The sequence below is a fragment of the Moschus berezovskii genome, chromosome 24 (genome assembly GCF_049115385.1).
Source record: "Moschus berezovskii isolate FMDL1 chromosome 24, NW_MosBer_1.0, whole genome shotgun sequence".
NCBI classification, from domain to species: Eukaryota; Metazoa; Chordata; class Mammalia; order Artiodactyla; family Moschidae; genus Moschus; species Moschus berezovskii.
The window spans coordinates 48,453,339-48,477,327 of NC_142483.1; the positions used below are offsets into that span (position 1 = coordinate 48,453,339).

The following is a 23,989-nucleotide window of genomic DNA, read 5'->3' on the forward strand; positions in this document are numbered from 1 at the left end:
GAGAAAATAATAGCAAATGAAGCAACTGATAAAGGATTAATCTCCAAATTATACAAGCAGCTCCTGCAGCTCAATTCCAGAAAAATAAATGACCCAATCAAAAAATGGGCCAAAGAACTAAACAGACATTTCTCCAAAGAAGACATAAAGATGGCTAACAAACACATGAAAAAATGCTCAACATCCCTCATAATCAGAGAGATGCAAATCAAAACCACAATGAGATACCATTTCACACCAGTCAGAATGGCTGCTATCCAAAAGTCTACATGCTGGAGAGGATGTGGAGAGAAAGGAACCCTCTTACACTGTTGGTGGGAATGCAAACTAGTACAGCCACTATGGAGAACAGTGTGGAGATTCCTCAAAAAATTGGAAATAGAACAGCCATATGATCCAGCAATCGCACTCCTGGGCATACACACCGAGGAAACCAGAATTGAAAGAGACACGTGTACTCCAATGTTCATTGCAGCACTGTTTATAATAGCCAGGACATGGAAGCAACCTAGATGTCCATCTGCAGACGAATGGATAAGAAAGCTTTGGTACATATACACAATGGAGTATTATTCAGCCATTAAAAAGAATACACTTGAATCAGTTCTAATGAGGTGGATGAAACTGGAGCCTATTATACAGAGTGAAGTAAGCCAGAAAGAAAAACACCAATACAGTATACTAACACATATATATGGAATTTAGAAAGATGCAAATGATAACCCTGTATACGAGACAGCAAAAGAGACACAGATGTATAGAACAGTCTTTGGGACTCTATGGGAGAGGGTGAGGGTGGGATGATTTGGGAGAATGGCATTGAAACACGTATGTTGTCATATGTGAAACGAATCACTAGTTCAGGGTCAATGCATGTTATAGGATGCTCGGGGCTGGCATGCGGGGATGACCCAGAGGGAGGATAAAGGGAGGAGGGAGGTGGGAGGGCGGTTCAGGAGGGGGAACTTATGTAAACCCGGGGCAAATTCATATCAATGTATGGCAAAACCAACCATTATAATATTGTAAAATAATTTGCCTCCAATAAAAAATAAATTAATTACCTAAAATAAATAAATAAATAAATAAATAAACCTACTGTACACACACTTTATTTATATGAGAATATACAACAAATTTTGTTTTGTCCTGAAGGCAATTTTTAAACATACAGGACACAATTTAATACACAGGACATTTTTAAAAGGTGAGAAGCAAATCACTTCTATTTGATAAGGACCTAATGACCATGACATAAGCTACCTACTGAATGGTGTAGTCTTTTCCCAAAAGTTAAGAAAAGCTAAATTGATTAGAAGCAATGCAAAAATGTTAGTGCTTTATGATTGTAACTAAAAAGCACAGCTGACAAAGATTTCTTAAAGGTATTCAGTTTACTTAGAATTCGGTACACTTCCTCAGTTTACAAGGCCATTCCTAGATGTCTCTTAAAGAATCTCAATTTAGAGGTTAAGCAAATCACCTGAAGGACACAGGGTCCCAGAAAATGCAGATGTTTTTATGGGGTTTAATTCTGATGAGGCGCTGGAAGCTACTTGACTGGGGAGTCGGGGGATGCCGCCCCCAGAACAATTCTTTAGAAAAAAAAAATGAAATCCTCTTTTTTTAATTATCTCATATCCTCACTTCTACTGGTGTAAACTATAAGCCTCTTCAGTTCTTTCCTTACCAACGAATTCCTAAATACTCCCCTGACAGGGCTGCCTTTGAATTACAGAGACCATGATATTCTCTGATGCTTTTGCAGTGATTCCGAGAGCAATTCACACCTCAGGCAGGATTCCTAAGAATCCTTATGACAGTACAGCTTACACATTCGAGGGTGAAGCAGCCCATTTATATGGTAAATACGCTGGCCCTCCCATCAGGCAATGCTGAATTAGTTTGCCTTCCTTAGGCCACTTGTTCCTGCTCTCAAACAAGAACTCAAGAAATTTAGCAGCAGTCGCTTTTGGTCTTGATTTTAAGAGCTGTTTGTAGTCTTCAGAAATGAATACAGCATCATCTTCTATATTGGTTCCTGCTAAACTTAACTGTCTTCATGCTGAATACTGCTTTGTCCAGATTTTAGGGCTTAGTTTTCCAGGATCTTTCGAAGGATTTACATTTTGTAAGGTTTTTATAAAGTGAAACAGATGTTCTTCACTGTCTATCCCCTTCTTATGCTGTAGTATCAAATCCTTCTTTTCACTTCTTTAATTGATTTTCTGTGGACTGTTTTGAAGGAACTTCAAATTTTTAACCACTAGGCTTATCCTGGGCTTTCCAGGTAGCTCAGTGTTAAAGAATCCATCTGCCAATGCAGGAGACACAGGAGTAGGTGGGGAAGATAGATCCCTGGGTTGGGAAGATCCCCTGAAAGAGGAAATGGCAACCCGTTCCAGTACTCTTGTCTGAAAAATCCTGTGGACAGAGGATGGGTCACAGTCCGTGGGGTTGCAAAGAGTCAGACATGAGTGAGTGACTGAGCATGCAGGCTTATCCGAGGCTTGTGTATGTACTGTATGCATATCTGCGCTTTATAAATAAAAAGAGCAAGATTCTCTCCTCCCTCGTGGTTGGAGGGACATGGGCCTGTCAAGAATGCACACCCTGGAGTCAAAGATTTGGTTTTGGATCCTGCTCCCACCCTCATTGGAACAGTAAGATGCCTTGGTAAGCTCAGCATCTACAACTTTAATAGGAGGCGCTATTCACCTTGCAGGACCGTAAAGGGGAGAGTGCTGGCATCTAATTAACGTTCTTTTCTGGAAATCTACTCTCTACTGCCTGCAGCCTAGATTCAGCCTTACCTTGCCCAAACTTTCAGCCTGCCCACTGCTTTGCCTTTCCTTTGTCCAGCCTGCCTTGGCTTCCTTGTCCTCCCCTACCGAACTCCTACCCTGTGAAATCCCAGCTCAGGCAGCCCTTCCTTTGGGATACCTGTCCTGCTTGCTCTAACTGCAGTCCCCCCGAGGGCCTCACGGCCTCCAGCAGAGCACTGTCCACTCACAGCTGCTCATGTAGTACTGAGATCTGTGTGGCTCTTTAACCTTGGCCATAACACAGGCCTGGGCACTTGCTGATGGAAAGAACCAGTGTCCCTGCTTATCAGAGAAATTTCAGAAAGATAAAAATTTCTGGCTAAGATTCAGCACTTTCACTGCCCCACCATGGCCTGGGTTCAATCCCTGGTTAAGGAACTTGAGATCCAGCAAGCTGCAGTCAAAAACAAATGGTTATCATTTCTTGTTAGTCTTTAAACATTTCCTTGGTTTCTTTTTTCTTTCATGACATCAACATTTTGAAGATTTCCGGCCAGTTATTTTCCATAATACTGCTTGGTGTGCCTTCTGTGTTTCCTCAAGATGAGATTTATTCTGAAATCTGGAAGGATAGACTGTCTACCCTGTACATGTAGACAGTACATGAATGGAACTTAATCACCAACATTCCTCAATTTTTTTTTCCCTTTAATTTTTTCAGTTTAGTCAAGAGCTGTCAACTGTACAGCTTTTTCACTGAACAGCCCTGGGTAAGATGGGATTTTCCAAGTACACAGTAACTTTCTTTGACATGCTGCATCATAGAGTGTGATGACATTGCAGGAGCTCCTTATTCAAAATGAACTACATGACACTGGCACACGGTGCTGCCAACACAAATAATTCCATTGCATTCAGGTTCCTATGTCACAAATATTCCACAAAGTATATATACAGGATCAATACTCTCCATTCAAAAAAGTGAAATACTTCTTTCACTAAGAAACCACTGCATATATAATTTTTAATATAAGAATTTATCCATGCTAATACACATGATTTTAGATGTCTCATCATATTCTGTCAAGTGGAATGTGTCCTAAGTAGAATGTGTCCTAATTTATTTCTTCTGTTCTATTGTTGGGCATGTAGATTATTAGTAATCCAGGATGTCTCATTTTTCACTGAAAATTTTTTTGTATTAAAAATATTCCATTGCCTTTTTAGGTAAAGGTTTTAGAAATTACAGGGTAAAGGACTTGAACATGCTAATGGCTCTTGATATATGTTGGTAAAAGGTTATGCCCATTTTGACTTCACCAGTGGTGGATGAGAGTGCCTTTTTCAATCTACCCTTGTCAACACTGAGGAGAATGTGGAAAAACAAACATTAATTTAATAATAAAAAAAGCTACTTGAAGTATAAATGTCTATTCCCTTGCTTTCTAGTGAGGTTCAACATTTCCCCATATAATTGTTAACCTGCGAATGTCCTCATCTCATAGTGATAATTTTTTAATATCTTATCTCCTGTAGGGATATTGCAAACCCATTGGGATATCTCTAAAACATACTGTGGAGTTTATACTAAAAGGGCAGCGTGCTAATTTATGAATCATGTGGATCGTGTGAACATCAAACATTAAGTGATTAGATAGAAGTAAAGGGTATTCGACAGAAGGTGAAAAGAAATGAAGGCTTAAGTTGTCTCAGAAAAACCAAAGCCAATGCCACACGGGTAATAAGGACATATGCTTTGATTTCAGTTCCAATGGTAATTTTTCTCTCTCATTCCCTGAAAACAATTTCCCCAGTTGGCCTGCATTAAAGGTAATAGCACAAAACAACAAAAATCAGAGAGAGCATTTTTTATAATGAACCAAAGGAACTAAGAGGCCAATTTGTTTCCAAGGAAAGTAGGAATGAGGTTCCTGAACCAGTTCGACACCAAATGATAATAGTTGTCCTGTGCTTCTAGGCTCACTCAGAAAGTTTGGTTTCCCTGCCGAAGATCTTAAATGCAACCACTATATGCCCTTATTTATAATGTTTGACTGCATCTCTGCAGTGAATGGTCAAGAAGAGAAATTTATATATAATTAGAAAATGACAAAGAGAATGATTCCGTAGTATCCTATTAGCTATATAACTTCTAAAATAAGTAATCCATCATTCATTGTTATTAATCTCCCAAAGCTAAAAACTTTAAACTAACCTACATTTTGACTCACACCTGTAGAACCACACCACAGACAGACCCGGGGTGCCTGATACAGTCATTCACTTCTGATGCAGTCGGTTAATATTACGACATAAAGGTCTACTCTCCATTCCTAGTGCCTTAATTTTCTGAGAGCAGGACTTTTTACTATTATAATTATTCATGGCTCCATAGTATCTCAAGAATCATATGCCTATGGTAGCTACTGGATAAACAGCTAATCAAACCAATGCACCCAAAATGGGCTTAATTTACACAGGAAAGAGAAAGTATGTCATGGGCAGTGGGGAGTAAACTAGGGTCTAAACAGTGGTCATTGCCACAGCTTCACAGAGCTGCTATCCACTGTTTTATTGGGATTTCACACAATATACATACAGGTGTTCGTCACGTAATTTGACAGTGTTTTAAAATCCAATTGCTTGATTGGATTGTTTTAAAATCCAATATGATGAAAGAATATCCCAGTAATACCCTAAGTACATAATTTCTAAACCAAGAGGTAAATTTCAGATCGCATGAGAGGCAGAGAAGCTGATGGTCAAAGTGGATGCAGCACAAAGTGACCCCAAACACCACCTCCCAGCAAGACACCAGCTTTTGCCAGGTATTTGAAGTCTGAACAGTCCATTGTAAACTAACTGTTTTTGTTTCAAGAAACTGGGCAGGTTTTAAAAACTGTTATTTACCTGAAATTTTTCACATTTGATTCAAGTAAAAATATTCCTAAATGTTTCCCATGATGAATTTGGCAGTGCATCCTGTATCAGGTTGAGGGGTTATACAGCTTGTTGCTACTGATACATGAATAAACTCTTCTAGGGAAACCTTCAAAATGTAAAAGACTGTCAGCCCACAGGCCATATAGACCTGAGGCACTCTGACTTCTCTATCAAATTGAGCCTTAGAAAAATTTCAAGAAGCAAAACCTGCCCCATGGATCTTGGACTTCTTTCCTGGATTGGTTCCAGTGATGGACTTGAATAATATGGAAAAATAGGAAATGAGCTAAACTTTTCCATCTTTTTTTGATTTTGGACAATATTAACCCCAAGACTCCTGGAGATATCCCCAAAAAGACATCATCATAAGGTTAACCCAGCAAAGTTCCCAACTCCTCCCTAATATCATCTTCCTTCATGCCCTGATTAAACAAGTTTGGGTGTGTTTTATCTGCATCAGACACACCAAATGTAGAAAACTCCTCGGTAACCCTCCCTTTTCTTAAAAAATAATGCCGACCAATCAACCACTGGTGGCCCCACTCGGTTGAAGAAAGATGGTGCCACTGGTGAGCTGAGACCCTTAGGGTGCACCCGGCCGCTCACCTCGCCTGCTGGCAGACACAGCAGATCCACACCTTCTCGTGCTTCTGGTAGGAGCAGCAACTCTTGCAGACGTTGAACTTACAGTCCCCACACCGGCGCTTGGTGTTGACAAGGAAGGTGAAGGGCGAGCAGCAGCGCATGCAGCAGTGCTCCACGAACTTCTGGTGCTTAGAGAGGATGCTGCACTTGCTGCCTTCCTCATCCAGCTTCTGCTTCATCTCGCTGGGAGCCAGAGGGTGGTGGGAGGAGAGGGTGAGGAAAAGAGAAACAGCACATCAGCTCAGGGGGCTCCCTCCCTAAAGCGCCCCACCCCGGCCCTGCTGTCTGCCAAACTACCACATAGGATCTTCCTGTAAAACAATACAACTCAGGAAGTCCAATGGCTTGACATACTATCCAGAGAGGAACCCTAATGGTGCATTAATTGTGTGTTCTTCTATATGTCATATTTTCTATAAGAAAGCACAAAACCTTACTACTTATATTTCAGACACCAGATTGAAATAGAAATTATAAAACTAAGCACATTAAAAAAGAACCCTTTAGCTTAATTAATGCCTTTTTAAAGGAGCAGAAGATTATTTATGTTAAAACATTAATCCTCACAACAGCCCTGCTGGGAGTATGATAAATGCAATCCTGGCCCTCAATACCCCTGAAAACAAGCACCGAGGATTTTAAAAGCTTTCAAATCAATGTAAGTCAATAAAGATTCTCTGGGTGATGGGCTAATCCTAAACACTGGTGACTCGAGAGCTGGATAAAAGTTAACTCCCTTTTTCCAAAGAGCTTATGGGTATTCTGGGCACACAACTGGTCATATTAATGCAAAACTGCATGCACTGTTTTCTCTATACTCTGAGAAGCAAAGGAGAAACCCTGAGAGATAAGGAACCCCCCAAACACACTGAGATACCTAGGATAAAACTGACCGGAAGTATCCAAGTTATTCTAACTTGAAAGGTTTTGAATTTGTTTTTTTTCTGTTCAAAGATGGATACCCACAGCAGGAACAGAAAATAATTATATTTTTCCATATCCATTTTGTGGTTACACAGTTCATCCCAGATGAATCTTAGATGTACGTGCATCATGCTAAGTTGCTTCAGTCATGTCCGACTCTTCTGCAACCCCACAGACTATATAGCCCTTTAGGCTCCTCTGTCTATGGGATTCTCCAGGCAAGAATACTGGAGTGGATTGCCATTTCCTACTCCAGGGGATATTCCTGACCCAGGGATCAAACCCATGCCTCTTACATCTCCTGCACTGGCAGGCAGATTCTCTATTACTAGCGCCTCCTAAAATATGTGATGTACGTAGCAAATATTCTCCTTCATTTTGCAATTGTTTTTTCAACTTTTCATATGGTGTGTCTCATCATGTAGAAGTGTTTAATTTTTCTGTAGTTAAATCTGTCAGCCTCTTCTTCTATGGCTTCTAAATTTTACATCTTGCTTATTACTTCTCCCACCCCCTACCAACCACTTATCTACTTTCTATTTCTACAAATTTGCCTATTCTGGCTATTTAATATGAATGGAATCATTACCATATATGTTCAAAGTTCATCCATGTTATAGAGTGTATCAGAATTTCATTCCTTTTTTACTGTCAAGTAATATTCTACTTACAGATATGCCATATTTTACTTATCTATTCATCGACTAATGGACATTGGTGTTGTTTATACTTTTTGGCTATTTTGAATAATGCTGTTATCAACACTCAAGGGCAAGTTTTTGTGTGGTGGTATATTTTCAATCCCAGGAGTAGAATTACTGGGTCCAATGGTAATGTTAAATGATTAAACTTTAAAGAAACTACCAGACAGTTTGGTAATTAGGCTACTCCTTCTTACATCCTACTGGCAACCCATGAGGGTTCTGATTTTTCTGCATCCTCATCAACACTTGTTACTGTCTGCCTTTTTTATGACAGTCATCCTAGGAGGTCTGAAGTGGTATCTTATTGTGCTTCTTTATTTGAATTTCCCCAGTGAGGAATAATATTAAGCATCTTTTCAAGTACTTACTGGCCACCTGCACATATTCTTTGGAGAAAAGTCTATTCAAATCTTTCACCCATTTAAAAATTAGAATATTTGTCTTTTTCATTGTTGTATCATAAGAGTTCTTTATAGATCCTGGATACAAGTCCCTTATCAGATGTATGATTTGCAAGTATTTTCCCATTATTATATTAAACCGTAGATTTCATTAGGATTTTCAGGTGTTTTTAGTACAAAGAAGGGCTGTGCTAGCTCATGACAACCTGCTCCTAGAACTGGAAATCTACATGTGGCTGTATAATCTAATTTTTCACTTAACAACAAAACACCATAAACATCTTTCCAGGAAAATTCAAAGAGTATTTACAGCTTTAGCTTTCAGGTGCCATGGGCCGGCTTACACAGCTGCCATTACATGCACAGGCTTACCACTCTGCATTGCAGTGTCCAATACTCATTTGTATCTTGAGCATTGGAAGGGGAGAGAGAGACTATATCAGGTCTGCTGATAATTCTACAGGGTAAAATATTATATATGTACACTTGGCTGAATGGGGCTTTCCAGGTGGCTCAGTGGTAAAGAATTCTCCTGCCAATGCTGGAGATGCAGGAGACCTCGGTTCAAGCCCTGAGTTGGAAAGATCCCCTGGACGAGGGCATGGCAACCCAGTCCAATAGTCTTGCCTGGAAAATCCCAAGGACAGAGGAGCCTGGTGGGCTACAGTCCATGGGGTCATAAAAGAGTTGGACACGACTGAAGCGACTTAGCATGCATGGTTGGCTGAATAAAATATTTACAGGGAAACAGGACAGAAGGTGTTTCCTTAAGGCATGATGATGTTGTTATCCGGTCCCTCAGATTTAAAATAGAAGGCAATGGCAAGCCACTCCAGTATTCTTGCCTAGAAAATCCCATGGACGGAGAAGCCTGGTAGGCTGCAGTCCGTGGGGTCGCTAAGGGTCGGACACAACTGAGCGACTTCACTTTCACTTTTCACTTTCACACATTGGAGAAGGAAATGGGAACCCACTCCAGTGTTCTTGCCTGGAGAATCCCAGGGACAGGGGAGCCTAGTGGGCTTCCGTCTATGGGGTCACAGAGTCGGACACGACTGAAGTGACTTAGCAGCAGCAGCAGATTTAAAATAGAAGATGAACTAAGTTATCAACACGTTGATCTCTGTAAACAATATAAGAACAGCCTCAGCAACTGACTTTCTTCTACTGACATTTCAAAGACACTAAATTAAATGGTATAAAACATCCAGGAAAGAAAGTCTTTGGGGATCAAAAAAAAAGGAAGAAACTGTGAACTCAATGCACAAGATCACTTGAACTTTATGAGTTTTGATTCCTGATATACAAAACACCAATGGTATTTTTTAAAAATCACTGAGAGTCTAATAATAAAATTTGCCAACTCCTCCAAAGTTTGTCCCAAGCAAATCGAGGATTTTTAACCACAGACTTGGAGGAGCAAATAAGAATGCCCTTCTTCTGGATCATCTCTCCCTTCTCAGATTCTACTACCCTATAGGACCTCCTGGCAGAAGTCTAAAGAGAATTGTATAGGATAACCTATAGTGACTGACTGCAGGATCAACCAAGAATCACACAAGACCAGGTACCTGCACCGAAATGTCCTGGGAGGGACCAGGCCCCCAGATGGTCAGTCACATGGGAAAGAGTGATGGGTTCTGTCACAGGTGAGGGTGCAGAGCTGAGCTCAGTTACTACCAAAGACCCTTCCAACCTTTCTGAGCCTCTACCTTCTGAGCGGCAATAGTAATTCCTATTTCACGGAGTTGCCAGATATTTTAAATGAGCAAAGCGGCAATAAGTGAATAGTGCTTATTCATTTGGATCAGCAAGAAATCCAGCAGTCTCAGTACACATAACATTTGATCACACTTGTTTCTGTGTGAAGAAGGCTTTGTGATAGTATCTGGGCAGGAAGGCTCAATGTGTATTTATTGCTTGAGCACTGAGCATGGGTGTGAAGTAGTATCTTAACTGTGGTTTCAGTTTTTTTGTTTCAGTTTTTTGTTTGTTTGTTTTATGCTTTAGCATGTGAGATCTTAGTTCCCCAACTAGGGATCAAACCCACACCCCCTGCAGTGAAAACGTGGAGTCTTAACCACAGGACTGCCAGGGAAGACCCTTGCCTCTTCTTGATACATCACTCTGTGATGGATATATGAAAAGCTATCAACATCTCACGGTTTCCGGGTCCACTGCCATGCCAGTTCTGACTCTCACCACATGCTCAGCAGGGCTAGAGTGCTCTAACTTAGCAGCATCCACCGTGGGCAGAGCAGGGAGAAGTGATGGCATAGATGTCACTTGTTTGCTATCAAAAAGACAGTCATGCTAGCCCACAGCTACAGGTCTCCATGTTACAGGCACTATTGTCTAGATTGCCAACTATTCACTCAATTCACACTCACTGAGTAGCTGTAATACTATTCTAGTGTGTGTGCATCCCAAGTCGCTTCAGGTGTTTCCAACTCCTTGTGACCCTGTGGACTGTAGCCGCCAGGCTCCTCTGTCCATGGGATTCTCCAGGTGAGAATACTGGAGTGGGTTCCCATGCCCTTATCCAGGGGATCTTCCCAACCCAGGGATTGGACCTGCATCTCCTGTGACTCCTACATTGCAAGCAGTTTCTTTATGGCGCAGCCACCAGGGAAGCCCATAGTACTATTCTAGGCATTAGGGATAAAAAGACATAGGTCCCTCCCTTTCATGAAACATGTATTAAAGTAGGGACTCAAATGATTAAAAACTAAAGAAAATATAAAACGATTATAAGTTGTAAGACATTCAATAACAGAACAGGCAGTTCACAGACCAAGGACGACATGGCACCCTGCTTTATTTAGACTGGGTGCCGACAGAAGTCCTCTCTGCAGAGGTGACATTTTAGTTGAGGCTACAAGTTGAGAAGGGGCTAATCCAAGAGAGAAAAATACCAGCAAAGGAAAAGAGCTTAAGTTAGAGAAAGGGGAGGGAAGATAAGACACAGCCCCTGGAAAAGTGTCTGGATTTTATCCTGCGTGCAGTGGGAGGTTAATGAGGCTGGTGAGCAGGAACAGAGCAGGATTCGCTCCTCACTGTAAAAGCACCTGCTGTTACCTTATGGTGGACTTCTCCACAGCCACGCGAGGAAGCCTGGAGGGCAGTGCAGTTATCTACGTAGACGGGTAAGGTCTGGACCAGGACAGGAGACAGAGAGGGTTGGACAGATGCATGGCAAACCTGCTGAAGGATCTGATACAGAGGTGGAGGGAAAGAATGAGCCAAGAACCAATCTCAGGTTTCCAAAAACTTTTGCAGCAAGTGAAGCCATTTATGGATCAAGGGGAGATGATGGAAGCTTGTTTTAGTGAAAACTGTGAGGCATTTAAAGGGATTTGCCACGTGGACAACTGATAGGTATTTGTGCATCTCAGAGGACAGATCGGGGCCAGCTGTGTACGTTTGGGAATCATCTTCACACACATCTCCGTAAATATGGGAATGGATGAGCCACCCTAGGGGAGACAGGGCATCAAGCGGAAAACAAGAGGACCTAGAAACAAGCCAGGGATACCCCAAGTGTTTAAATTCAGGCTGAAACATTGACAAGGTGAAGCCAGACAAAGAGACCGAGAAAGACACCAAAGGAAGAAGACGTTTCAGAGAGGGAATGGCTGACTGTGTCTGCCATGAGGGTAGAGGAGGGTCCACTGGATCTGGCAACATGGAGGTCAAGGGTGGCCCCGACAGAAGCAATTTCACTGTGGGGGGCGGGGTGGGGTGGGGGTAGGGCGGGAGTCATTGTCGTGGACTGCAGAGTGGTCAGGTGGTGAAGCAGTGGATCAGTCACTGAAAACCTCTGCCAGGAACGTCATAAATGCTTTTAAGAGCCAGCCTCCAGAGGGTGAGCCCAATTGATAGGATAATGACAGTCATGGTCATTTAAAAGTATGTGTTGCTTTTAATCTGTCATGGGTAATCTCTCTCTCTCACTGTGTAATTTCAGGCAGAATCATTCTGCTGCCCCCTGATGGTGTTATCAAAATTCATTCAAGGTTAATAGAGTTCAGCATATCGCAGTACAGAAAATAAACTCTTAAAGATTCCCTCTGGATGGTAGAGTTAATAGACACACACCAGGTACATGGTGATTACCAGCTCTATGAGGAAGCAGACCATTTTAAACCAGAACTTTCGATGGTCCCTTTAGCCCCATAAACCAGAGCATCACGTTTCATATAAGCATTGTCTGTAAGGAGTTGTGGGAGCCCCATCAACCTGAATTTCTGCAGGCAGCTTAGTAAACGGTGGCTGTTGGGGCTGCTGAGTTGTGTTGGCTCTTCTCCTAATGGCTACAAGTTACTCAGCTCTTCTAAACCTGTTTCTTTCTTTCTTTCTTCTTTGCCAAAGAAGGATAGCAACAGTATCCTGAAATGTCTGTTGCAGAAGTTAATGAGAAAAATGTAACTGAGTTGACCAGTAGGTGCCTAAAAAGTAAATGTGACTCCACAGAAGTCTGGTATTATTTCAATTCAAACCAGCTAAGCTTCTGCCCCACAGCAGGTGCTTTGAAAAGACTCCCACTTCCCCACTGGATCTTCTGGAATATTTGTTGTTTTTTTAAAAAATATTTATTTATTTTGTTGTAGCTGGTTTTAGTTGCAGCACTCAGGTTCTTTCTTTCTTTTAACTGCAGCATTCAGTATCTTTAGCTGTGGCATGGAGGATCTAGTTCCCTGACCAGGGATTGAACCCAGCCTCCTGCGTTTGGAAGGGCAGAGTCTTAGCCACTGGACCACAGGGAAGTCCCATCTTCCGGAATATTTGACTAAAGGCCATTTGTCAGAAATCAGTTAGCCCACACCAGGTCAGGAAACTAGATAATTTGACTGAAAGTATAGTTTAGACAAAAATTAATGTCTCCAGTCACTTTTAAAAAGAACTAGTGGCTTTTAAATTTTTTTGTCTCCCAAGGTGGTGAGGGTTGGGATGGTTAAAACCTTCCTGTATCTTGACACATGTTTGCTGGTTACCATCACTATATAAAAAAATAATGATATTGAAAAATGTGGGGTTACTGAAAAGAGTTTATATTTAACATAGTTTATATTTAACATGTTTAGCGTATAATCTAGGAAGGAATTTACCATCACAATTTGGAAAAAACGTAAAATGAATGCACATTTATATAAACCATCTCTGTGGAATCCACTAATGTAAGTAAAAAGAATGGAAACAGACAGTAAGCTCTATGTTTCATAAAATGAGGGAATTCCCACATCCCCCCAGTTTCAAAATAGACTATGGAAGACGCTTACTTTCATTTACAATCTGGAGGGAAGATGGTGAAATCAGACACACATCCACTCTGACCTTGAGCAGACCGAGTTATTGAAAAACAAACGAAGGCACCCTGGGGGCATTATAATTCTTTTCTCAAAAAGAAGAATGGCCAGGTCACCAGAGAAGCTGAGACCTTCACGCTCTGGACTCACATCAATATCACAGTATGTTAGAGTTTCATTACAAACCCAGGCTGGCTGGGAGCATGTGAAAAAGGAAAACCAAAGGGCATCTAACTTGCAAGAGGGGTCACACCTCCATGGTGGTAGGCTTGTCAGATCAGATGGGAAATGCCTGGGAGAAACATCCCCTCCTGAAGCTGCTTACTGACCCAGCTCACTTACATTCCAGGATCGCCCCCTCACCTCCAAACAGCCCCAGCTGTGTCTGCCTGCCTAAACCTCATGATGGCTTGGGGCAGGACCCTCCTGGGTTTTCACAGAGCCAGTTTTTCACTCATTATCTTCACAACTCAGGAAAGTAGGGAGGGCAATCATACTTTCCACCTCCTCGAATCAGCCATAGTACATGAAACAGAAGAGACCCTCTGATTAATAACTATGAATGACTTCTCTCAAGCTGTAGCCCAGGAAGAATGGAGGTGCAGGGGCTGAGAATCAGGGAGGCTGAGAGAGAATGTTCTAGATATTAATAGAAAATAAAGCAAGCTCTCCTTTCCACCAAACTTGCCTCTTAATTGGCTTTAGAGCCACCTGGGACCACTTTCACTAACAGAGTTTGGCTCCCAATGTGAGGCTCTCCTGAGATCTGGCTCCTGGGAGTTTTCCTTAGTAGAGCCGCTGCCACCATGATGCCCTGGGGCGGCCGTGAGAAGCCCCCTGCTCGTGGTTTGCTGACCCAGGAGAAGGATTTAGGGGGACATTCCTAGCAGCGGCTGAAACTGATTCAGGGATTCTCCCTCTTTCTTCCATGCTGGGCACTGCCTGCCAATGGCACGTGAGCTTATCCTTGGTGGAACGGAAAGACGCCTCTGGACGAGCTGACGAGCTCCAAGACCAAGTGAGTCCACCGTGCTCCTGGCTAACTTCTCTTTTGAGCATTAAGTGCTATTTGGGCTTTCTGCCAACTGGTTCCGATGTGTATCTGATGTTGAAGCCTGTTTGTGAGCACTGAGTGTCCTTTGGGCATTTCTGCCGGTTGGTTCTGGCGTGCGTTTGATGTTGAAGGCCGTTTGTGAGGATGGGGTGCTATTTGGGCATTTTGCCCATTGGCTCTGACTTGTTTCTGCCCTTGGCTTATGACTATGAGACGCGACCTGCGTGTTTTTGTGAGTTGGTTCTGACATGTCTACCTAGAGGACCCTTTGTGTTGGGGAAGTGTTTATTTGGGACTCCATACTGGTCATTATTTTGGGGGCTTTGTGATAGCCCTGGCTTCTGGTGTGTATGTATTCCATTTGTGTGATTGGTATTTTCATTGCCTTTTGTAAACTGGGAAACTCAGGTTCAATTCATTAAGAAAAGTTTACCTACACAGCTATGACTAAGAAAAAGAAAGATTTAAAACAAGCAAACAAACAAAAAACATTGTGTGGCCAGCAGTATTCTTCAGACTCCAGAGAAAATTGGTTAAGATAAAACTCTTTTGAAACTCCAAAACTGGTTCTTTTTGCATATGTAGTTAGAGACAGCTAGTTTGATAATATACTGTTTTCAGAATTCTAACCTGAGAGAACAAAAATATGGCTAGGAGAAAGCTTGACGTTAACTCTTCTCATGTCCTTGAGATAACAGACACAGCCCACTCTGCCCAAGACTTCAGTCTTGGGTTAATTAGTAGAACTCTGAAAGATGTTTGGGTTCATATACCCAAACAGAGAAATTGAGTTATGAGAAAAATGTAAGTTATAGGTTATGGAATATGTTCTTAAGTTTGCCAATTAGAGAATGCCAATATAACACATAGTTCAATGACTTGTTTCTTGGTTTTGTTAAGATATTTTAAAAGTTAAAAATTGTAATATGTAAAAATGATAAGGGAAGCATTTCAGTGTGTAAAACAAGTAGGCTATGTGTTGGTGAAAGAAGGTGCAGGCTATGTGTTGGTGAGAGAAGGTATAAAAAAACTAAAGTATTTTTGCTGAGGGATAAAACAATAATTTTAGCTTCAGCCGGTTGTTCTGGATGAGAAAAAAAGGGACAAATTAATATGGAGAAAGTGATAAAAGATTTATATATAAAAAAATAAACTCTGAGAAAAGAACTTTGCACTTTAAGATAAAGATAGATTGAATTTAATTAGATAAATCAATTTTGCTATTACTAAATTGATACAAGACTGAGTTTGGATTTCTCTCTGTTAAGAGAACAAAGGTTTTCTAAATGAATGAGGATTATTTGGTATATTAAATTATATGGAAAACATGGTCAGATAATGATAAACATCATTAATATAAGTGTTCTAGAAGTTATATGATGTTTCTAAAGTTTGAATATGTTCTGGTATTATGTTGTCAGTCATATTTCTAGTTACAGATTGTCTAGTGAAGTTGTCATAGAGTATAACTTAACCGCTTATGATGTGTAGCACTGTTGGCTTTAAGTCTGCTGCTTGAAGCACATGTATAACGTGTGTATGACAATTGGGTATAAGTGATAAAATGTACAGGCTATCAAATGTTTCCCCATCAGCATACCTCTGTACTGGTTTCTTACACCTGATCAGTTTTCTCCCAATGTGAATAACTAAGTCAATATATAATATAAACAAACAGTAGGCCTAGCACCGAGGGACATGAACAGACCCAGAGCAGGCAACTGAACCACCCTGGCAATGTTGAAAAAATATATTGATTATCAATGCTTTCTATGGAAAGATGTGCTATTAAAAGGGGGAAATGATGAAAGAAATTTTCACATATTGAGGCATGGGGAAATCATCCTGGCTTATATATGATTTAATGTGATATTTAGGCTAACCAAAACAGGGTGTTTGTGGCCTATTAAACATAAATTGTTTATCTGCTTTAACCATTATGGGGGAAATAACACATTCAGAGAATAATCCAAAGCTGCATCTTGATTATTATCCTCATTGTAATATGTCTACTAATTTTCATATGCTTGTCCAGGTACTATGACAAAGTAATCAAAGAGAGAGGTGTTTTCATAATACAAAATACTGATGCTAAGCTTGAAACCGAAGATTATTTCCAACTCTGTGTCCATTCCCCCTATTAGGCAGGACTGTGCCCCACTTTGGCAGGAAGGATCCACAGCAGTTGTTGCCCTGTTCCCTCAAAGATTTGAGGAAAACTGGAACAGTCATGAACTAACACCAAGTTCCTCCGCAAAGTTTATGATTAACCTCTCTATCCAACACTTTATTCCCTTTCTGGTTCTGCACCTGTCTCTCCTCAGGACTGAGGAGTATCAAAGAAAAGGTGGGTTTGAAATGGAGCGGGACCCCATGGACCTCCATGTTCTCCACTTGCCTTTTGTCTATGGAAAAACTTAAGCCAAAGAATAATCAGAGTAGTGAGAAAATGCAAAACCAAAGCAGAGCAGTCAAGATTCAATAATAATACTTTAGTCATTAAGCAAAGTTAGGGACCTTTAGTTCCTTTTCAAAGGCTATAGATAATAGTCTAAGTCATATCCTTTGAGCTGTACTGTGGATATTGAAACCCCCACCAGGCGGAAGAACTTAAGTACATGATGACCAGACTGTAGCCATGTAAGCTGCCACTTGAGTCTGCACCCTGGCCCAACCCCCGCTGTCAACCTGTTTGCTGGCCTCCAAAAGAAAGCAAACTTCTCTTTCCAACAACTTTGCCTCTTTATTTGCTTTTGAGTGGTAAGTTGTTGAATTCCACTTTTGTTAACGGTATGTACTATATTTTAATATTTTTGAAGCCATTGGTAGGTTAACCTGACCTATCCAGGCTCACTGACCACCGTGTGCTGGGCAGATTCACAAGATAACTGCGCCTGCTGTTTACACTGGACAGAGGAGCATAACTGAAGTGAGACAAACTGGAAATAGGGTGACCATGTATAAGTGCCAATCCATGTATCTCTAGATCTCATCACATTATGAAATATGTATGAGGAAATATATACAAAGCCAATAGGCTATTAACATCATTACTAGACCGCATCTATAAGTCCTGATTTCAGATTAATATGGCTTCATTTCATTAACTCATGGGCTTCATAAGTAAATATTTATACATCTGAATGTAAAGTAAGTTTATGGAAATAAAAAACCGCTTTTATATCTTTACGTATTAGGAACTAGCCTGAGGTTTTATTTTTCAGATGGTTCCCTTTACTTAGATTTTAAGTCGCTGCATGAGGATGCCTTAAAGCTATAGCTTTTGAGATTTCTCATTTTATGTATTTAATTGTTTTTTTGCCTAAAAGCGCTTCTAACATTGGAGTGGGGATTGTTTATCTTCCCTATGCCCCAGAATTTCTACTTTCTTGCTTTTAGTTCTGTCAGCAAAGGTTGGTTCATTAAACAAAAAAGGGAGAGCACTCCGGACAGAAACTGCAACCGCCTTCAGCTCCTGCAGTGCTTTGCCTCCCCTGAGCGTCATCACAGGCAGGTGTCTGGGTCCACACGGGAGGCCTGGGCACACACGGTGGCAGTGATACTGTCCCTGCAAGGAGGCGGAAGGAGAGGGTAAGCTCACGGCCTGGCTATGATCTTTGGGCTACATTAAGGTCAGACATGTGTTAATTTTCTCCCATTCTTAGCAGTCTAAGACACTGAAGCCAGAAAAACACAAAACAAACCCAAACCGTGATTGATGGCAAGCATGGACATTGCAGAGCAGGAGGGACAGAAGGAGGTGAGGGAAGATAACCCCTCTCCTCTACTTCTCCACTGACAGAACACTGACTTTGAGCTGGGCCACTGCCTCCTAGAATCAAGACCGGGCTTCCCAGCACCCCTGGCAGCTACATGGGGCTGTGTGACTAAGTTCTGGCCCATGAGATAAAAGTGGAAGGACGTGTGGTACACAGGGCGCTTAGAGGGAGCTCACTCAGCCAGGAGGGTCCCTTTTTGGTTTTCTGCTATTCCTCCCCCATCCCACTCTGTGCTCATGACGGCACAAGCTCTAGCCGCCAACTCCATCCGTGATTTGACTTTGGGAACCTGTGTGGATCAAAAACAAAGGCTCTTGGGTCCTCATGATGTGGGGGAGCCACCACACTAGTTCTGAACCCACCCCTGCATTTCTTCTGTGTGAGAAAGAAATACCCTGTTTCATCACTGTGTATCTGTTGATCTTTTGGGTTTTCCTCTTATAGACAGATTGACCTGACTCAGAGAAAGGAGGGCAGGGCCAAGTAAGAACGGGAAGGGGGAGGCTGAGTGATGAGGCGGAGAGTGGCAGGACTCTGGGCGGGTCGGGATGAAAAGGAAAGCAGGATGACACAAGTCCATAGCGAAGCCCACACATCCCCACAGTGGTGGCAGGCCCAGGGGAAGGATGTCAGCTTGAAGTTACCCCGGTGGGCTGGGGACCCGTGACAAAGCACAGTGTTGTATGTAGAAACAGGCTAAACCCACCACCACATGGGGCTGGGTGTGAGGATGGTCTAGAAGTGACCCAGACAGATGGGCGGCTTTGTTTGCAAGAGCTTCTGATGCCTCCTAGCTCGTCGTTCACAAGGGGCTGCTCTGTCCTCCTCCTGGAACTAGAGGGAAGCATGGCAGCCTGTCCATCAGGACCATCACTTTATGGGCCTCTGGGGTCTGTAACTGGTCACTGCTACTTGTCACCTATCTGACTCTTTCTAGAATGTGCAGGGTGGCCAGGGTTCCTCTGCCCTGATTCTCCTCCCCTCCAGGCACTGGGTGCCAGAGGTATTTCCACCAGCACCTTGGCAGCCACTTCCTGAGACCAGCTTCCCGAGAGTCCCTGGTGGCCAAACTCCTCACATCTTGGCACTCCTTTTTCTCCTTGGCCTTGCTGTCCAGCAGAATTCCCAGAAAGCCCCCGTGTCTGTTCTTCAAAACAACCAACATTGTCCCATTCGCACTAGCGTCTCCCTGCCTGGATATACAGCTCCCTTGACTGGTTTGCCCTTAAATGGCTGGCAATCTTCCCAGGACTCCTCTGCTTTGCTATCTTTCCTTCCTAGTTGCCAGGACAATGTTCCCTTTCCTATGCTCATCCTCCCTTGGATGAAGAAAGGAAAATCATCTTTATTGAGAAAGTGCTGTGTGAAGAGCACAGGCCTGGCATCAGGAAGCCCAGGAGAGAATCCTGAGCCAGTATTTCAGCTCTCTGACCTCAGTTTTACTCCTCTGTAACATGGGGCCAGTAATGTTCACCTCACAGAATTGTTGCAAGGACTAGAAATACACATTATAGCACCTGTACATCATGGGCATGTGATAAAATCACTTGCCATTTTTTAAAATCACTGTAATGATATTTGTAGCATCAGTATGACCTCTTACTGGGACCCCTGAGAAAGGCAGTTTTTCTAGGACATGGCATCTCCGGTGATGGGAGGGATTTCTGATCTCAGGAGACAGTCCTGTTGATCCAGAAGACTTATGTCCCCATGAAGCCCATCTCAGATTGTGTCTCAGCAGGGCTACTCAGGAAGCCCTGGGCCCTTCTCCACCATGGTGACCTTGCACAGGGCAAGGTCCCAGCTGGCTCCACACGGGGGCTGTGCAGCTCTGAGCTCCCATCTGCGTGATGCCACAGCTCATGACCCTGCTGGAAGCCTCACCCCAGCAGGGAGCCCCTGTGCTGCTGCTGCTTCCCCATCCATCCCACCCTTCCATCGCCTGGGCTTCCCTACGGTGAGTCCTGCCACCCCACTCCCAGGCCTGGGGCCAGGTCTGGCAGCAGGAGCTTCCAGCAAGGAGACAGAAAAGGCTCAGAAAGCAGACTGACTGGGCGAGTCTCCGCTGGAAACATCTCCCACGTCTGCATCCCCGAAGGCTGCCAGGTCCTATCTGAGCACAGGGCAATGAGAAGACGAGAGGCAGAACCGACCACAGAGAATCCGGAATTCTGTCCACTGCCCACCCCCTTAATAATGCTGCGGGGGGCGGGTGTTGATTGGAATAAGTGTGTTTTCTGGCTGTGGAGCTGTCAGACCTCCTGAGGTTGAGTGTTCACGAGGAGAGCTGTGATGTCAGGTGTCCTGCAGGGTCCGGCAGTAATTACCAACACCGCTGAAGAGCTCTCTCCCCAGCTCTGCTTCCAACCCACGCGCCTTTGTGTCTGAGCCACCTCTTCATTCTGGAGTCACAGTGACAGTCCATTCCCTACCTACCCCACCCCCCTCCCTTCCTACCACAGTCCCCTGTTTATCTACAGAGAAAACTTCGGCCAAAGTGGGGACTCAAAGCCTGGCTAAGCCAGAGAACAGGGTCTGAAATTGAATACACAAAAGACCATTTGGGAAAGAAGGACAGTGTTAGTTTCATGGCCTGCAGAGCCTTCAGGTATACATTTCTGTTTCAATAATATGATAAAATGTGTGTCCTGAAGCCTACATCTAAATTTATCCATTACTTTAACATTTTACTGAATAAGCTCTTCCCTGTTGACATTTCTATCCTTTGCTTTTATAAATGAATCTGACATAATTTATGTGGCCCTTTATTAAGCATACATGGAGATGCTACCTGGTGCCATATAATATCCTAAATGCAAGGGGATTCAGACATAAAAGGAGAGAATCATGAGGTAGATAATAGGGAGCAAGAGAACTCTACTTGAAGGCCCTTCTGAGGGTGAAACTGAGCAAGGAGAGCTGGAAAAGTCTAAAATGGCATTTTTGAGGACCTATGTGATGGTTAATCTTAGATGGCAACTTGCTGGGTCACAGGGTACCCAGATACTTGGTAAAACACGTTTTGATGTCACTATCAAAGTACTTTTTAGAACATCTGAATCAGTAGCCTTTGGGTAATGTAGATTCCATCATGTAGGGGGGTAGGGCTCATCTAATTAGTTGGGTTTATTTTTAATTTTTATTTTACATTGGGGTATAGTTGACTTCCTATGTTGTGTTAGTTTCAGGTGTCCAGCAAAGTGATTCAGTTATTCATATACATATATCTATTCTTCAGATTCTTTCCCCTTATACTTTATTCCCTTATATATTACAGAGTATTGAGTAGAGCTCCCTGTGCCAATCAGTAGGTCCTTGTTGATTATCTGTTTTATATATAATAGTGTGTATACATTAATCAGTTGGATTTTTAACAAAAAGACTGACCTTCCACGAAGGAGAGGGAGTTCTGCTAGTAGACTGCCTTTGGACTTGAGCTGTAACTCTTCCCTGGGTCTCCAGCCTGCCAGCCCACCCTGCAGATTTTCTATTTACCAAGTCCCTATAGTTATGTGAGTCTCTTCCTCAAAATCTCTCTTTCTCTAGACACACACACAACACACACTACACATCATTCTGGTCCTGTTCCTCTGGAGAACCTATCCTCCTACGGCAAGGAGTCATGCTAGGCTTCCTATGCATCTTACCAGCATGAGCAGAAGGAGAAACCAAGGTCCGTGTAGGTTGACTTAACCTTCTCTCGTCTCAGAGTCAATGAGGGATTGAGAGAGGGTTTGAACCCAGGTCAGGAGCTCTAAGGGGAACAGGACATCTGGGCTAGGCTGGGAGAATTCCTGGACCTTTGCCTCTCTATCCCTTCCCTCCCTTGAGGATCCCCTGTTTTAAAAATGGCTCTCTGTGCATGTTTTTGAAACATTTAAACAAATGCAGACTCAGAGGACAGCCTGCTCAGTAGCATAGAGGAATGCTGGCCAGCCAAGGCCTCAGGGCTATTATCTCAAGATGAATTGTCCCCTGATGGCTGATCAGGTCTATTTTGAAACTGCTTTCTCCATGGCTGGATACATTAGCTTGAGACAGAATTCTGCCAAAAATAGAGGCTGCCGCTGTCTCCAAGTGACCCAGAAGGGTACACCAATATGAGTTATTTCTCCAAAGCAAACAGATGTTCCTGAAACATGTGCTGAGGCCATACACATATGCAGAGGAGAAACTGGCTCTCACATGTACATGTTCTCCGCTCCACTTGTAGGTAAGGGAAACCACCATGGTGATTTTCCATTCACCCACACAGCTGTTCTCATGACTCAGATGGAACCCACAGTGAGTGCAGATGCTAGACAGAGCCTGCTGCACACGTATGACATTCTGGAGTTACCCTGTTGGTCTCTGATTGATGGGGTAGCGTGATTGATGTTTAACAGGAAACCTTCTAGGAAGCGAGGGTGCTCAGTCACATCTCCCTAAGGTGCGTTCGTGGATGTCATCTCACGGGGGCCTCAGATTTCACCTGTTTCAGATTGCAGCTCTGTCCCTGCAAGGCTGCTCTAAGCCCAGGCTTGCTGAGCTCAGTGAAGGTCTCTTCCCCCTTCCCCAACTGCTAAAGCCACAGAGATCTTCTTGATCTGGCTTCTCCTTATGTAGCGTGGTCAGCCCAGGTGCTACACATTCAAGGTCCTAAGTAGCAAATAATCCGACATCTATCTATCTTCATATATCTGTCTCCGCCTATGCCGCCACCACCCACGCCCAGTCTCATCTCCCCTGGGACCAGGGCAACAGCCTCTTTCTGGGCTGAAGAAACTTCCTAACCTTCCCCTGATTTCCATCTCTAAACTGCGGCAGAGGAGGACCTTTTAAAAATGAAAATCTGATTGGGTCACCCACCTGCTTAACATATGTTCACAGATTTCAGTTTTTCTCAAGACATACTAGGAGCCCACATGGCCTGTGTGCCTCCAAACACACCCCCTCCCCTGATGCTCTAAACACACCACCTGTTCAATTTCTGGCTGTTCTTTGAAAATGCCTTGGTCTTGCCTTTTCTGAGGCTTTTCCATGTGATCTCTCATCTTGAAAGCTCCTCTTGCCAGTGTTCACTAAGCCCAGGTCCATTCACTCTTCGCCATTTCCCCACCGAAGGCCTTCCCTTATCCTTCAGCGTGAACTAAGTCTTATTGGAATTCTCTCTCATAGTACTTTTCTCCTTGACAGACGTTTCATGATTTCTAAATATAAATGTATGTATATGCATTATATTTTAGTGTATTTTGTTTGTTTCACCACTATAGACTCAGTTGCAAAGGAGATTTGCAAAGTATTACATGATATTACACATACTCTGTTGCAAAATATAGTGAAGATACTCAGCAGATGAGCACGATGTGTGTCCAGCACAAGCGGCATTGCTCAAACCTGGGCCGTTAGGCATGAGGAGCTACACTGCTATGCTCCCGTCACAAAATATTTCATTTTGATGCCCATGAAGTCAAATCATATTGCTTCAA

The 23,989-nt window shown here is 42.9% G+C and overlaps 1 protein-coding gene across 1 annotated transcript in view; it reads right to left on the reverse strand.

Annotated features, from left to right (window-relative positions):
• The window catches only part of MYRIP (myosin VIIA and Rab interacting protein), a 233,299-nt gene that overhangs the window by 119,672 nt on the left and 89,638 nt on the right, over positions 1 to 23,989 (reverse strand). Inside the window, exon 3 of the mRNA XM_055414586.2 lies at positions 6,315 to 6,536. Coding sequence (XP_055270561.2) covers positions 6,315 to 6,536 — 222 coding nt within the window. The remainder of the gene's footprint in view (positions 1 to 6,314; positions 6,537 to 23,989) is intronic.